The 18,077-nt window shown below is 40.1% G+C and overlaps 1 protein-coding gene across 1 annotated transcript; it reads right to left on the bottom strand.

The window, feature by feature from the left end:
- Positions 1-7,440: 7,440 nt before the first annotated feature.
- Positions 7,441-10,577, bottom strand: LOC138870054 (uncharacterized). Its single transcript, XM_070147579.1, has 6 exons — positions 10,410-10,577; positions 10,014-10,192; positions 9,258-9,942; positions 8,307-8,642; positions 8,077-8,263; positions 7,441-7,535 (listed from the first exon to the last, which is right to left on the bottom strand). The coding sequence occupies exons 1-6, from the start codon at positions 10,575-10,577 to the stop codon at positions 7,441-7,443; spliced, it is 1,650 nt and encodes a 549-aa protein (XP_070003680.1).
- Between the last annotated feature and the right edge of the window lie 7,500 nt (positions 10,578-18,077).

Here is an 18,077-nt window from a genome sequence, read left to right as displayed (position 1 = left end):
CAAGGGATTTTTACGTGGAAAAATCCCACACAAGGGGATCAAAAAACCACGACCTATACTTGTAGGCTTTTAACTTCACTAACTTGCAATCTCACTATTATAAGCCACTTTGCAATAATCCTATCACAAAGACTTCAACTAACTTGTGATGCTCTCACCACAAGCCACTTTATAACTCTCCTAGTTACAAAGGCTTTAAACTTATGACCAATCCTAGTCACAACATAAACTTGGAAGTTTATGGATTTTTGTTTTTTCCTAAGACAAAGCTTCTAAGAAAGCAAAATAGGAGATACAATGAAGAACAAATAACAAGATTACAACTCAACTACGGATATACATAAGCTCATTGTGACACTGATCCTTAGTGAAGTTGTCTTCTTGTTCTTGACGCACCAGTGACTTCAATGCCAGATGAACACTGTTATGCTTGAGAGAATATCACTAAATGCACACAAGATATTGTGTCTTGCACAAGGTTGTTATATCACAAAAGACATCACAATAGATAGTGATGTCAATTCTTAGTACACGCTTCTTCCCAATGAGAAGTGATTGTTGCACTGTCACGTCCCGAACCTGAGGGGGAAGACCGGCACCCAGTGTCTCACTTATCCTTGCGTACCAACTTGCAAATAAGGGACTCTGAATATATGATGTCATACTTTGGCCATGGGCCACATTGCAAGATAACTGCAAACGCTGACTAAATGTCAATATAGAACTGGGCCAACAAAACCGTCATAACTATTACAGTTGATAAACCAACCAAATATACATACAAGGCCTGCAAGCCCAACATATTGCACTAACTGACAGGATATGTCTACAAGCCTCTACTAATGGATATACTATGATCGGAACAGCTCTCCGACCTACTCATAACATATATACATATATACACAAGATGTACATAAGGCTCTAGACCCGGGAACTTCGAAAGGCATGGAGCTTACCGATCAAGCTGAACTTGGGCACTACTTATTGAAGAGGCCTACCTGTCTATCTGTCTAACCTGCACATATGAAATGCAGCGCCCCCAGAAAAGGGACGTCCGTACGAAACAATGTACTGAGTATGCAAGGTAATATACTGAAAGCTGAAATTGAACTAATATTATAATAACTACAAGTAGCTGGAAGTCAAAGATAATTTGAAGATATGCTACCTGCTGATACTGACTCAACTCTCTTAATATAGTAAGTAAAATAGTTGTCCGGCCCTATAAGGCTCGGTATATATATAACTGCTCTGCCGTAGTAGGCTCATTCATAGGCGCTCGATCATACTAGGCTTTGTATCTCGACCAACTGGGCTCACTCATAGGCGCTCGACCACAGTAGGCTCGGTATATATATAACTGCTCTGTCGTAGTAGGCTCGCTCATAGGCGCTCGGCCATACTAGGCTCTGTATCTCGACCAACTGGGCTCGCTCATAGGTGCTCAGCCACAGTAGGCTCGGTATATATATAACTGCTCTGTCGTAGTAGGCTCCCTCATAGGCGCTCGGCCATACTAGGCTCTGTATATCGACCAACTGGGCTCGCTCATAAGGGCTCGCCATAGTAGGCTCGGTATATAACTTACCATCTGATCAGAGGTTGCCCAATAGGGGCCTGCCCATCGATTATAGCTCGATGGTAATGAAAATACTATAATACTGTATATATATAGACTCTACGCTCTCTTGACTGGTAAAAGAAAATGCTTAAATGAATATGAAGTCCCGATAAAGAGAATAGTGTAACATACAAAACTAGAAAAATATACGTAAATTCTAGGATATGAATTTTTCTTTATGTTTTGTTATCAAACACGTGTAATTACGAGATCATGCCAAAATAAAATAAAGGCTTAGCATTAACATACCTGAGCCAAGGAATAGGAAATACAAAAACTAACACTTGCACTATTATCCCCGAGCTTAATTGCGGCAAACAGGGCAGAACAGTAGGATTGCTTATTTCTCCTATCAGATGTTATAACGAATAATATCGTTTTGGCAATGGTTTCTTATTTCTTAACCATGAGACTCCAACGTCTTCCTTGAAGCCAAGATAAAATCCTATTTCACATCTCAGAACAATTATATACACTTCTTCTTAATTAACTATAAAATAAAAGGCTTGAACTCTTTTTGAAAGTGACGTTAAAAAGGTATGGAAGGTTTTGTTGAATTGTTAAAGAAAAGCATGCTACGTTAAATAAAATTTTAGAAACTTTTGGGTAGATGAGTGCCTTACGGCACTTTTTGGGTAAAAGATATCTCCTTTATGATGAAATGAGTAAATGATATCTTCTAGTACATGCAAAACACTCATAATATTTCACAAAAGCCTATAACTATCCAAACAGGTTTTCTTTTGCACAAACTCTCTCTACAAGAAACACTTCTGTAACTATTTTTTTGGAAATTGTCCAAACAAGTCTGGCGTTAGACTGAAGAGATGATTGAATTTTTTTTTTAATTTTTTTTTTGTTGCAAAAAGCTTTTCAACTTTCTTTGCTTGCAAGTTTCCAGAAAAAAGAAGTACATCATTTTCTGAACTTCGCACAATTCTTTGGAAAACTGAAAAGCTACAAATCAAAGAAGTCGAAAAAAACTTCAAAGTTTGGACATAAAGTTGATTTCTTCAACCAAAAAAAAAAAAAACAACCAAGACAAACAAAGTTTTTATTCAAAAAGAATCATTCTTCCCAGCAAAAGCGCCTTAAGTTGAAATATATTTAGCCTGAGACAATCAAATACTTCTAATTGCTTGGGTTTTCATTTCACTGCTTCGGGTGGATTGTTTCTCATTTGATAATTTTAATCTTCACAAGAAAAGGTACAACAAAATAATTGACTAAATAATGAAAAAATAAATCAGAGAAGAACAAAGGCACTAACCTATTTAAGATTAGTATCACACTTTCTTCCCAAACTGTGACACCTTGCCTATCTTTAATGATTAGTCAATTTGATGGAAGAGATGATTGCCACGTTGGGGGAGGGGTTAAATCTTATCCTACTCTTTAATTAATTATTCAATAATTAATCAATTACCCATATAATTAAAAATTATCTCAAATTACTTAATATAATATTCACTTTTAATACACTTTATGCACCCTACTATCATAGTCATGTGGTACCATATAAAATAAATACATACATTATTGTTTCATTAAAATATTTATGTAAAAATACATATATTTTCTCAACTTCTAATTTTCCTAATCTCATATAAAGGGTACAAATTTCCGTACACTTAATTCTTAAAATGGTAAAAAAAAATAACCTCTTTTCTGCGAGAAACTAATTTCTATCTTTACAATAAAGAAAATCTCACAAACTTTTCTCATATTAGGTGTATAACTTAAAACATATTCGAAAGTAGTAATACTAAAAATTATATGAAATCATATTTTTCAAACCATTTTTTTTTACAAAAATATTCTACTCAAAATACCATATCAAATATATATATATAAATAACAGTACCAAGGTAGTTAAACTTACGGGGTGTAACATGCACTGTCTGCACAGTCACTTCTGTGCAGTTGTGTTCCAGCTGTATAGTTGACTTGTACTTCTGTCAGAGAACACTAAGGGACCAGGTCCCAGTTGTGTTCCTCTTTTGTAACTGTTGTGAGATAGTCACTTTCTTCTGTTACGTTCTAGCTGTACAGTTGACTTGTACTTTTGTCAGAGAACCCTAAGGGACCAGGTCTCTGTTGTATTCCTCTTTATAATGATTGCAGACAGTCATTGACTTGTACTTCTTTCGGAGAACCCTAAGGGACTAGGTCACCAGGTCCCTATTGTGTTCCTTCCTGTTGTTGTTCATTTATTTGCTGGAGATCACACTGGACATTTTTTCCCTCCTTGTGGTTGTTTATTCATTTGCTGATTTTCAGACTGGACATTATTCAGTTGAAATGTATACTATGTGGGTCAGGTTCTCTATCTGGTTCTTCACAATAAGTTTGTTAGATCATCAAAACATAAGAAGCATAAGTCAAAGACATTGAAAACCCATCAATTTCCCCTTTTTGATGATGATAAACTTAGGCCTGGATAGTATTTGTTTAGAGCTGAAATAACCAGATAAAGAAATTACATAAAGTTCGCCCTTAATCTCAAAGCTCTCCTGAAAATCTATTTTCCCCCTTAATCTCAGATCTCTTTTTCTTTTTGATTCCCCCTTAATCTCTCAAAGCTCTCCCCGAAATCTTATATTTGGTATCATTTGCTCTGATACCATTCTTCCCCCTTTTGGCATCATAAAAAGATCACAAACAGGTAATTAGCATAAAGAAGTCTAACACAGCTAGCTCATGCCACATATGTGCACACAACATGACAGAAAAGAGAAGTCAGAGGAACACAACATTGTATAGGCAAAAGGAGGAGCTATTTTATTAATGTTTGCAATGGACTGAGCAAAACGTGAGCAGTAGTGGTGAAATCCAGCATGCCTATCACAAAAACAAGGAAAACAAAAGAGAAACAACAACCATAAAATATTAGAGCCAGAAATTAGTTGGTCACTGAGAGGATCCTAGGGGACACTAAGAGAGAGAGACTTGGAAGAGGGTGCAGGAATGGTTTTGAGAACCAGGTCCAGTCGAACATTTGCAGACAGTTGTTCTTCAAGTAATTATGCCCGAAGTTTATCATTTTCCTTTGTCAGTCGGGAAACTTCTTCATTAACAGAATCAGGTCCTTTAACTGCTTGACTGAGTTGAGTTTCCAGTATGGCATTTTGAGCCCTCAGCCTTCTAATCTCTTCAGAAGCTATATTTTGAGCGTTGATCAGCTGAGAAATGGACGAGATGCTTCCACCAATTCTTTCTACACATTCACATTCTTCTAAAGTGGTCTTAGAGAAGGTTTGCTTGCGTGTGCTCACTCTGGGATTCCGCAAGAGGACCTTGCAGAATCTAAACACCTGAGTGAGAAGAAAACCATATGGTAGCCCATGATTCCCACCTTTAAAATTTGCTACCTTTTGCATATGATCAATCATGATTGCTGGTAGATTGATTGGGACAAATTCATCAAGCGTTTCCATTAAGACCATATCCAATTTTGTAGCAATATACCGCCTCTCAGAACAAGGTAAGAGCACCTTATTGACCAGTTCAAATAGAAGCTGATACTCAAGAAGCAATACCTTCTTATGCACTTGTTCCCCCTACTGAATAGCTTGCTCTTTCATAATGGCTCTCCTGAAGTTTACACCACTGACACCCTTGACTGAAGACATCCCTACACATGGAATTCTGAGAACATTTCCCAATGCTAAAGCATCAAGTACAATGTTTACACCATTTACTAGCGCACAAATGTGATCCCCCTCAATAGTGAAGAGAGATACATAAAAGGTTTGTACCGCATCTTCGTACATAAGAGGAATGCTCCCTTCAAACAAGTGTTCCCATTGTTAAAATTCCACAATCTCTAGAATTTGTCTCATACCGGCCATCTCCGAAATTGCTGGGTCAAATATACGACCCCACAAGACTTTTTGAGTTTTTAATCTCTGCTGCCAAAGACCACTATCACTGGGTATGGTCCTTAGAGCACCAGGTTCTTTAACAGTTTCCCATTTTCGTTTGCTAGACCCTTCAATAGACTTTCCTTTCCATCTTACTAACCCCACAATATCATCTCCAGACATTGCTTGCTCAACTTGACTCTTTTTAGACTTGTCGATGCCCTTCACGGATACACTATTTTATTTCTCAATGGTTTCATCGAAAGCTTTATCCACAGACTTTTGAGCTTTCATAGATTGTTGTACTAAGGAACCATGTTCATTTGGAGCATTTTTGTCAATCCCACTTTTTGGAACACTCTTGTTAGTAACAAATTCCCTTTGATTCATCAACCTCATTTTCCTTGTCTTGACACTCCTCCTACTTTTCTGCAACGTAGACTCAAAACTCTCTTGCTTCTGTGACATGATAGTGGGTGACTTGGAGGAGGACTCTAAGAGCTTAGAATGATCAGGAGGTGCAAGAGTGGGCTTGCATGGAAGAGAATCAGGTTCCTCAAAAGGTTTTTCTGAGAACATCTCATGAGCCAAAGACTCAAGGAGTAGGTTCTTATATCTCCATGGAATGGAGTTTCTTCCCCTTTGATACTCAGATGAGAGATACACTCCTTTATTTATCAGACTCTCAGCAGTGATAGCCATGATGTTATGTGCTGCTTCTTTTTCTGGTGACTCTGAGAGAGTCACTAAGTCCAGAATGGAGGAGTTCAGATATTGGTGAGGATCATCCTCAGAGACTTATAATACTTGAGAGGTAAAACCTCCTGAGTGTTCTTTGATGAGATCAGAGGAATGGCGAGACATAGGGTTTTAAAATATGGAGGGAAAATAGGGTTTGTCAGAAAAGGGAAAACTATAGGAAAGGAGGAGGAACTAGGTTGGGATATAGTAGTATTGGAGGGAATGGAATAGTGAATCTCTGGAAATGATTTGAAGGATTATAGGGAGGTGGGAGTGGTGTAAATGGTGGGAGAAGAAGGCGATCATTGGATTTCCATTATAGGAGAATTTGGTGGGCAATTAGAGTGAGAGAGAGAGATGAAGAGAGAATCACAGATATACAAAAGAGATGAAGGTTCATGACTTGTTATGAGGGAGAAAGAAAGTTTTATTGGAAGAAGGGCTAATGATGAGAGGAGAGAGAAACGAGTTCTAAATAGTTCTGAAAACGGCAGTAGGTTTGTGGGAAAACGTTACCGTACAGAGGGGATGATGGGATTTGAAAGACAAGACATGACATGCAGACTTTGAAAAGTCGGATGATGTGGCAGTTGAGTTAATTTTGTTAACATTTTTGAGAAGACATGCAGAACAAGCACATTACTACTAACCTGGGGTAAAGGAACTAATGCCAGAACAATGTTTTTTTTAAAAAGGTTTTAGCAGCTCCTCTTTAGCAGTTCCTAATTGTACCTTAGCTTCTATGATTGCCACGCGTGTTTACCTACAATGGTATCGATATGAGTTAGGCTTGGCCAGAAAACACTTTAGCTAATTTTACCTGAAGGTGTTTTTCATAGCCATCTGATGGAGAATCAGGTTCTTCATTAGATTTCAATAACTCCAACTTCACCTTGTTTCTTCCAAAATGTTCCCTCGTCAAGGCTTTGGTGAGGATATCTGGAATTTGGTTTACTTATGCTGTATGACTTTCCACAGATCAACCATTTCTCCACATTAATCCTTAGAAAACAATGTTTCACCCCGATGTGATTGGTTTTCTTGTCTTTTACTAGATAGAGAAGGTATATCATTAGAAGATACCCCAAAGTATTCTAGTTGCTGCTTAACTCATAGGGTTTTAGCATATCAAGATGTTGCCACTACACATTCTGCTTCAGTTGTTGACGAAGCTATTCAGTTTTACTTCCTTGTGCCCCAGGAGATGAATTATGATCATGGCAAGTGAGCCATTCCAGAAGTGCTTTTCCTATCCACAAGATAACCTGCATCGTTAACATCAGCATACCTAACAAGATAAGGACTGTCACCTGAAGGGTAATGCAGGACCAGGTCTTGAGTTCTTTTAAGGTATCTCAAACTTCTTTTGGTGGCCCTCAAGTAGGATTCCTGAGGACTTGACTTTGGATTCTATTCTGGAGCGGAGATACAAAAGGGACAATTTTTTTTTTGAATTTTCATTACTTGTCTAACTCTAAGAAAATAAAGGAGTAATTAGGTTATTAGATAGATGGGAGCTTTTATGTTTCCAGTTTGGGACTGAGGCTTAATTGGAAGGGGAACTTAGGAGGTTAATTTGATTTCCCTACACTCTTCTTTCTGTTAATTTTGGAGCACCATGAACTGCATCTCCACTCTTTCTTCAGATTCAGTAGTAGTAAGTGAGGTACCAGGTTTCTTGTGAGAAGTGGAAGATGATGTTGCATTGTCTTTCACATGTCTCCTTCATCTTACTCATCATATCAGCCTCCCTATTTGAAACCTCAGATATTTCCCTAGGACCAAAGATGGTTCATTATATTGATCATCATTATTTCTTCCTTGGTTAGAGGAAGGTGTCTTGTTGAATACCCCATGAGCACTTCCTTCCACTTAGTGTGCCCTTTGCTGTAGACTTTGTGATCTCTGCTTTGTGGAGAGTATCCCAGAAGGATTCCTTCATTGCCTTTGAATTAAACTTCCCATGTTGGTCCTTCTTTTTGTCGAGAACATGGAATTTTTGGTCAAGAAGGTTCTCAGATGAGTTGTCTTTGGTTTTCTACCATTTGGCAGCTCATAGTGGGTTTTGATTTAGGAGGAACCTGATCATACACCTGTTCACCAAGTAGAAAGCAGTATTTACTACTTTTGCCCAGACACTTTTGGCGATTCCATTGTCGATGAGCATTGTCCATGCCATGTCTTCCAGTTCTGTTCTTTCTTTCAGCAATACCATTTTGCTGTGGAGTCCTTGGTGCTGAGAAGTTGTGTTTGATTCCAATTTTTTTTGTTACAAGATCATACAATTTGGAGTTGTCGTATTCTGTCCCGTGGTCAGATCTGATGCATACTACCTTCAATTTTATCTTCACTTGAATCTTCTTGACAATGGCCTTAAACACTTCGATAGTCTCATCCTTTGTTCTAGGAACTAGTGTCTAGGTGAATTATCACAGACCGCGAATTAGGTCCTTCTCAAGCATCTCATATCACCAGCTTGTTAAAGATTCAAAGTTAGCAGCGTAGATGTTCTTATTTCTTTTGGCCCTTGAGACCACTTTGCCAGTCACCAAATTGGTAACTGTGCACTCTTTTGACAAGAACTCAACTTTGTTTCCTTTAATGCAGATTTTGAGAGACACTTAGGAGACTGTACTTCAGGCCATCCACATAGTACACGTTCTTAATTGAGTGATAGAGAGATTTTCAACTTTTCCATCACTGAGAATGTACCATTTACTTTATCAATAGATACATTCCTTTCTTGCAAGGCTTTTAGTGAGAAGAAATCTATGGTGCTTCCAATCACATGCTTTGAGCATCCACTGTCCTTGGTTCATTGCAATCCACTTCCTCTCATTGTTCCCTGCACAGGCAAATTATGGGTTAGATTTAGGAACCCAAACTAGTGTGGGTCCCTTGTTATGACAAAAGGGATGGATAAGGGCTTTTCTAATCCATGCAGGCAATATTAGTTTCTTGTGACCGGTACCTGGTCCCTTGTTAGTAGTCACTTCGTCAGTAAACACTTTGCTTTTCTAAACAGATTGAACCCTGGCCTGGTAATTTTCTTTGAAGTGCCCATTGTTCCCACAGTAGGTACACAGCCAGTTATCAGGAATAGTGACGTACTTGTTGTGAGGGTTGTAGGGAGTTTTCTCCCTTTGGAACCCAATTCCCTGCCTGTTTTCACTGTTATTCAAATACATGGTAGTCACAGCATCTGAGGACCAGGTCCATTTCAGAGATTTGTCACGATCAATTTTGACTTTCTCCAATCCAGCTTGAAGTTGCCAATTTTTCTCAAGTTCACCACATAGACTAGTTTTCACATTATTTAATTCATGTTCAAGCTTGATGTGTGTCTCACTAGCTACTTCATTCCCTTTCCCAAGAATCCCAGTCTTATGTTCTATATTGAGTCCCTCAATGGTTTCCTCTAGGTTAGTGATTATCACTAAGAAATCATCCCTCTCTTGGTCAGTAGCAGAAATTTTTTCTTCTAGGGTGTTTTTCTCGTTGCTGAGACCTTCTATTGTTTCCTTCAAGTCAACCACCACAACCATCAAGTCATCTCTCTCATTTTCTACACTATTTATCTTTTCATTTAAAGCTTCCTTTTCTTTTTTGATATTAGCTATGGTCTCATTTAGTTCTACTAAACAGACTACCAAATTATCTCTAGATTGTTTGGTCTCTCCTAGTTCTAAGGTCAGGATCTCCTTATCATTATCAAGGCTATAATAAGCATCAATTAAACATTGGCTAATGACCTTAACTTCTTACAAGAGTAGGATTTCAGATTTCACTGAAAATCCCTGAAATTTACTTCATCGTCTTCATCTTCTTCATCCTCATCATACTGAGCCATCATCGTGAACAGTGAGTCATACTTCATTGCTTTAGTTTCCACTGCCATCATGGAACTATATTCTACATCTGGTTCCCTTTCTGATTCACTGGAGGAGTCTCCCCAAGCAGCAAGATCCTGCTTCACAATGTTGTCAGCAGCGCTTTTTCGATTGAATCATTTGTCTGGAACCAGGTTCCTTTTTGCTGCTTTGTCGGGATTTGTTTGTATTGTTATTGTTTTGTGAGTGGGCAATCTTTGATGAAATGCACTGGCTTTCCGCACCTATGACAGAGATCATTGTTCCTTGCTTTACTTGAACTGATCCTCTTTGGTATACCACCTTTATTCAAACCATCTTTTGAAATCTTTTAGTAAGGTGGGCCATGTCACTATCTTCATCACTTGAGTCACTGTTTTTAGCTTTCAGCACCAGGTTCTTTTCCTTCTTTGGCTCTCTCTTTTCACTATCTTTCTTTCTTTTCATCTCATATGTCTTCAGATTACCAATCCACTCATCCATGGTTAGAGTTTGTAGGTCTTTAGCTTCAGTGATAGCCTTTACCTTACTTTCCCATGAACCAGGTAGAACACTGAGGATTTTTCTTACAAGCTTGTTTCTTCAGAATAACATCTCCAAGTGAATGAAGCTCATTTATGATGGATGTGAATCTGGTGTGCATATCTTGTATAGACTCATCATCCTTTGTCCTGAAGAGCTCATACTCTGTGGTGAGCATGTCAATCTTGGATTGTTTAACTTGAGTTGTTCCTTCGTGTGCAGTTTGCAACGCTTCCCATATTTCGTTGGCAGTATCACAAGCTGAGACTCTATTGTACTCATCGGGTCCTATACTACATACCAAGATTTTCTTAGCATGATAGTTCTTTTCCACAGCTTTTCTGTCAATATCACTGTACTCCTTTCTGTTTTTCGGCACCATTGGTCCATTTCTTCAAGCTTCTTCATAGGAAGATGTGGACCATCACAAATGATGTCCCACACTTCTGAATCTTCGGCCATTATAAAATCATGCATGCGAGTCTTCCACCAGCCATAGTACTGACCATTCAATCTAGGAGATCTGTAGGTTGTTTGTCCTTCCTAAAAGTTAGGTGGAGCAGCCATTGAGATCCTTTTTATGTGTTAACCTTTTAGAAAGAACCAGCTCTGATACCAAATGTTAGTTTGTATGTGTACACCAAACTGTAGAGTACCTGGTCCTCTATGAGATAATGCTGAGAATGCTAATAAAACTGAAAGTAAAGAAGATAAGGGATTTTTACGTGAAAAAATCCCACACAAGGGGATCAAAAAACCACGACCTACACTTGTAGGCTTTTAACTTCACTAACTTGCAATCTCACTATTGCAAACTACTTTGCAATAACCGTATCACAAAGACTTCAACTAACTTGTGATGCTTTTACCACAAGCCACTTTATAACTCTCCTAGTTAAAAAGGCTTTAAACTTATGACTAATCCTAGTCACAACATAAACTTGGAAGTTTACGGATTTTTGGTTTTTCCTAAGACAAAGCTTCTAAGAAAGCAAAATAGGAGATACAATGAAGAACAAATAACAAGATTACATCTCAACTACGGATATACATAAGCTCATTGTGAAACTGATCCTTAGTGAAGTTGTCTTCTTGTTCTTGACGCACCAGTGACTTCAATGACGGATAAACACTGTTATGCTTGAGAGAATATCACTGAATGCACACAAGATGTTGTGCCTTGCACCATGTTATTATATCACAAAAGACATCACTATAGATAGTGATGTCAATTCTTGGTACACACTTCTTCCCAATAAGAAGTTACTGTTGTACTGTCTGCACAATCACTTCTGTGCAGTTGCGTTCCAGCTATATAGTTGACTTGTACTTTTGTTAGAGAACACTAAAGGACTAGGTCCCAGTTGTGTTCCTCTTTTGCAACAGTTGTGAGATAGTCACTTTCTGCTGTTACGTTCCAACTGTACAGTTCACTTGTACTTCTGTTAGAGAGCCCTAAGGGACCAGGTCCCTATTGTGTTCCTCTTTATAATGAGGATAGTCACTGACTTGTACTTCTGTCGGAGAACCCTAAGGGACCAGGTCCCCAAGTCCCTGTTGTGTTCCTCTCTGTGGTTGTTCATTCATTTGCTGGAGATCAGACTGGACATTGTGTTTCTCCTTGTGGTTGTTCATTCATTTACTGATTTTCAGACTGGACATTATTCAGTTGAAATGTATACCATGTGAGTCAGGTTCTCTATCTGTTTCTTCACAATAAGTTTGTAAGATCATCAAAACATAAGAAGCATAATGCAAAGACATTGAAAACCCATCACAATTATATGTTAGGACTCCTCGAGGGCTTTTATAATCAAGTGTTTTCCGAATACAAAGATGTTTTCCCTAGTTTATCTTTGATGCTTGATATATTTCCTTTCATTTGCACTTATGGAGACTCTGACCTTTGATTGATTAATATGGCTTCCTGTGGAACCCTTTGCGGTTCTTGGGATCGAGCCTGGATTGGGCCGATAAACTCGGGTTGTTGTGACCCTTACTTCGAGTTGAAGGAGAGTAATGTCTTGAGCCTTGAGACCGTGATTTATCATTTAGATCCCGCGGTAATCTTTAAGGGGAGATTTGCTTGGAGGTCCGAGGGTAGGGACTGCCTCTAAGCTTTCGGGAGCAGTCCCCGAGTGAGGGTTCATTCAAACCCGGGCCACCTGGAAACCTGCTATGGACTTAGCATAGATAGCCCTAAGGCATTGTAGATAGATCCCGAATGAGGTTTTACCAGAATTCGGATGGCACCCCAGGACCAAGCCCATGTGGGTGGAGCTTAAATACTTATTTCCTTGGAGTCTAACTCTTTTTTAACAAAAGTTCCCAAGGTCGGGTACCACCTCAAGACTTGTAATGATGCTATTGGCTTCCTGGAGCCCAACCTCTCTCTGGTGGGGGTCCCTGAGGTCGGTACCACCTCAGGACTTGCGGTGGTACGGGGATTTCCGTTCTCAAAACATTACATGGCGTCGCTTAATGTACGATATGGTTGCCAAGTTGTTGAGGCGATTTGGTGACATCAGTCAGTGTTTTTAATCAGCTTTGAGGCTGGCGGATCATCGCCGTTTTTTCCATATATATATATAGGGTTGTTTCTACTCTTTGGGAGATCCCACTATTTTATATAATTGCCCTTCTTTTTCTGCGTTAAGTCTTTCATTATTTCAGTACTAAGGTACTTGCACAAATTCTTGCTTTAGATCTCTAATTTTGCCATAGCCATGACTACTAGATCGGGGCCTATTCAGCAGAGAGGGGAGAGTTCCGCCTCCAGCATTCAGGACCAATGAGAGTATACCTTGAAGATTACTTCTTTGATAGGAGAAGAGCACCTTGAGTTAGTGAGAAAAGATGGCGGATGGGTGGAGAAAGTAGTGTTACATGCATTTTCCCTGGATGAGGGAATCACGGATCATGATGATGGATTTCTAAATGTGTACATGTGTCCTTTCACACTAGGCAGTCTTGATAGGGTTGTGCTTGACTTCTATTTAAAGTATCGGGTTACCTTGGCGCAGCTGCACCCGTCATTTTGGCAAACAGTGTTGATGATAAGAGTTTTCGTAGAGAAGGTGGGGCTTGAACTTACGCTCAGTCATCTTATTAGGATGTACTGGCCCTTTCACCATCGAGGTCTGCTAACCTTACGATGCCGATCGACCACGCCCTTTGTTGTTGATTATAAGGAAGATGGAGACCGGGAGTGGATGAGTCGCTTCGTCCGAGTGCGGACCACTGACATTCTCCCCGTGGAGCTTATGCCATTCCCTAAGGAATGGAACTATACACGTAAGTGGTGCATTCTGTGCCTTCTTAGTTTTGTCTATGGCGAAAACTGGTTTCGTAACCGTACCTTCTTTTCTTTTTTTTTGCAGCAGTTTCAAGGGCGTCGGGCGACGTTCCTGATTTGCCGGATTGGGTTAAAAAGTTGGCTACCCACTCGACCTGTGATGAGCGCAAGTGGCGAGCTTTGTCCCGGGGCAGATGGGAAGCAAAACATCATGGTGCGTGTTGTGCTACTTTTTTCTTTCCCTTCATTTGGAGAGGCATTTTCCCTTTATGCGTATTAATCTTGTTGTTGTAGGCATCGGAGAGCCTTCCAAGGCGAGGCCGCGCTCCTCTAGAGAGGGGGAACGGTTGCCATCTTCTGGGCTAAAGAACGACAACAATAAGCGAGAGATGCGTTTTAAAGAAGATGGCACTCAAATCAAGGCAAAATGGGACCGGGCCTTCGGAGCGGAAGCATCGTCCGAGCCTACCGTGTTCGTGGTTCCTGATTCTGGATAGATGGTTTCTCCGTTGCTATCGCCTTCTATTTCCATCGACAGTACTTCGAGGGATACTAGAAACCTGGGGTCGCATATACCGAGCGACCGTACCTTGTAGGGGTGTTCATAAAAACTCGAAAAACCGAACCAAACCGAAAACCAAACCAAACCGACCAAAAAATCGATACTTTTTGGTTTGATTTGGTTTTGGTTTTGAATTTTAAAAACCGATCAAATTTGGTTTGGTTTTGGTTTTAATCAGAAAAAAAACGAACCAAACCGACTATAGGAGTAGCTATTTTAAATTTATTATTACACCTATATATATGTATATTGTTATACAAAGTTTCAAAAAAATTATGGTAAATGTTAATAGTTTACACTTTTAATATAGTTCTTTACCTTTACATTCTAGTTTGATTGGTAGTTTTCTTTTGTTTAGTGTAAGAATCCATTTCGTGTTAAAAATAACATATTTTTAATTGAGTCCTTAAATTATTCATCACTATTTGATTCAATTATCATCAATATATTTTGGTAAATAATAAATTTCTCAAAAGGCAATTGATTTGATAGTGTTACATTGAACATGTGATCACCGGAATATGTATTTGGTAGTGTATGTCTTATATTTAAGAAAAAATCAATAAATAACCGAAAAAACTGAAAAACCGACATAAATCAAATCGAGAAAACCCGACTTAATTGGTTTGGTTTGGTTCTAATATTTGAAAAATCGACTTACTTGGTTTGGTTTCTTTTTTGGGAAAAACCGATCCAAACTGGACCATGAACACCCCTAGTGTCTTGATTGGAGTCGACCCTTTCAGAGCTGAGGGAACTAGGTTGGTAGATGTACGCTCGGCCTTTAAGGAAGCCTAGAGGCTTCACTTCATGGTGAGTTTCGGCACAGGCCTTTCGAGCTTCGCGCCTTCCCTTCTTTATTGGGTTTACTTTTGCAGGTCTTCGACAAGCTTAAGTCCAGGCTGCTTCATTGTGAAGCCAGGCTGCAGAAAGCTCTGGATGAGGAGAGATCCCTTATGCTCCTTTGCGATGAAAAGGAAGTTGAGTTGGTAGACTTTGCGGGATGAGGTTAGCCGGAGCTTGAATTTTGAGAACTACTTGAAGGAGCAGGTAATTATTTGTCCCGGGTGGGCGTGCATTCCGCCTTCTAACTTCTAAGGCTAACGCTTCGTTTATTTCAGTTGCAGAAAAAGATGGAGGCCATGGAGCGCCTTTGGGATGAAGCTAGCCGAGTCAGGCATGAGCATGATTAGCTAAAAGCCCGGGTAGAGGCTCAGGATTTAGAGGTGAAGGGTGCTCTGGCTAAAGTTCCCGCTTTTGAGTCTCAACTTTTCTTAGCTCGTGATCACGCTTCGGTTCAAACAGATATGATTACAAAACTTGAGTCCGAGCTTTTGAAGGTTAGGGTTGAGATCGTTGATGCCCGGGCTGAAGCCATAATGAGCCAAACTAAGGCTGACCAGGAGATGTCGATCTATTTAAAGGACGCTACTGATGCTCAAGCTGAGCTGAGAACGATCCTCGACCGCGAAGAGAGGATTGAAGAACATGCTCATTTCAAGTCTTGAAAAAATACACTCGAGGAGATCTGTTCTAGGGGTTTCGTCCTCTCGGAAGAGTTGGCACGAGCGAGGGCAGACGAGCGTGATGCTTGGTTACTTCTTTCCAACACCAAAGAAAGCAAAGGTGAGGCCGGTAGACTGTAGCTCCCAAGGGGCGTAGATTTCGCCATCTGTATATAGCATTTTCAAAGAATGTTAGATGGAGATTGCGTTTTTTCACATATGTTTATAAAAGAAAACCTTGCAACTTTATTTCTTTTGTATCTCTTTCTATCTCGAATTTGGACAGGTGAACTAGTCTTTGAGATTGTAGGAATCCTTAGATTTGTGATATGGCTCTTGGGCTCATTAGGCTAGCTCGTAGGCTCCTATGTGCTTGGTCGATGTGACCTTTTACGTGTGGCCCTGAGGCTTATTAGGCTGGCGACAATGGCTCTTACACCTCGGGTCGAATCAACCTCTTATGTAGGCTGGCGAAAATGGCTCTTATGCCTTTCCCTTAGGCATATTTATTTAACTATTTTGGTTTCAGTTTCCAAGTCGGGTTTTGACTTGAGCTCATTCGACCCTCAAGTTTTTGGATTTGTGTGGGCTGGCGACAATGGCTCTTACACCTTGGGCCGATGTGGCCTTTTAGTGTGGGCTGGCGATAATGGCTCTTACGCCTTGGGTTGAAGTGGCCTTTTAGTGTGGGTTGGAGACAATGGCTCTTATGCCTTGGGTCGAAGTGACCTTTTATTGGCTTTATTTTTCCCTCGTTAAGGACTTTTTGAAATAATTTTTGCCTGACTCTTCGACGGTTCGATAAAAACCTCGATTACGAGTCATTTGTGGCGATAAACGAGCACCTCAGGAGGTTTGGCTCAAAGGCTGAGTATCTCGAAGCCTATGATTTGGAGCTGACATGGTCGAAGCTCTTTTGCCTATGTCGAGGGTAGCCCGTTTAACCGGTTCTTTCTGAAGTATATTCGGAGTAATTGAAGGCCTGTGATTTATTGCGACGGTCGGGAATCCCCAAGTCGCATTAGTTTTGCTGGTATAGCCTTGTGATCGGAGTCATTTGTGTTTGGCCGGAGCCTTTAAGTCCCGAGTGAAGTAGTTTCGGCATCTATATCGAGGGTATGCGTTATTAGGGGTCTTACAAGTTCGATATATAGCTGAACTTTGAGATCGGGTTGATGCCTTTAGTAAGGTCTTACAAGTTTTTCATGCCTTTGAGGTCTTACAATTTTGGATACTTGGTACAAGTATGGTTCATGCCTTGCTTGAGGTCTTACAGATATTGCTGCTGCCTTATATAGGTCTTATGAGACCAAGGTTGCCCGCATGTGGCCTTACGACCTTAGGCTTTGATAAGTCGATGGAGATGGCTCTTGACGACAATCCCCGAGTCGTTGAGGGTTTCTTGACTCGGGAGCCATTACTTGTAAAATTGGTATTGCCTCATTAAGGGCTTACAATTTTGGAATTTCTAACCCGGAGGTCATTTGAGTTTTTTACGCCAGTCCTCGAGTGTTCGGGTCGTCTTTTGGCTTTGGAGCCGTTTTGTGATCTTGTTGTTGTTTCATTGAGGGCTTACGAGCTTGAAGCACTAACCCGGGTGTCGCATTGTTGCGAGTTGTTGACACCATTCCCCGAGTGTTCCGGTCATCTTTTGGCTTTGGAATCGTTTTTTGCAAAAAATGTCGAGCTTTTCTTGACACGTAATATGCTTTTTTGAAGTATTCTTTGATTACTTGGTGTAAGTATACATGTTTTTGCCGTCGGGGGCCCGGTTATACAGACACAGTTTGTTCGACCATTTGGCTTGGTACATCATTTTCCTAGTGGGCCCCTTTGGCGTTTCTTGGCTTTTCCAAGTGGATGACCTTCCGGGGGGATGCCCCCAGTGTTCGAGGTTGATTGCAAAAGAAGCCTTGAATACTTGTCGAGTCTTCCTTAGGTAGCATGTGGATGTTGCCTCATTAAAAACCTTGCCGGTAAAACCCTTTTAGGGATAAAAACCTGGTCGAAGGAAATAAGTGCAACGCATACTTTTGAAACCTAAGGCCTTCAAGTTAGAGAGTGTTTTGGCCGTTTCAGTCGTGCGCCTACATAAGTGT

This window comes from Nicotiana sylvestris, chromosome 1 (genome assembly GCF_000393655.2).
Source record: "Nicotiana sylvestris chromosome 1, ASM39365v2, whole genome shotgun sequence".
NCBI classification, from domain to species: Eukaryota; Viridiplantae; Streptophyta; class Magnoliopsida; order Solanales; family Solanaceae; genus Nicotiana; species Nicotiana sylvestris.
Note: the sequence above shows the minus strand (reverse complement) of the source record. Positions and strands in the feature narration are given on the sequence as shown.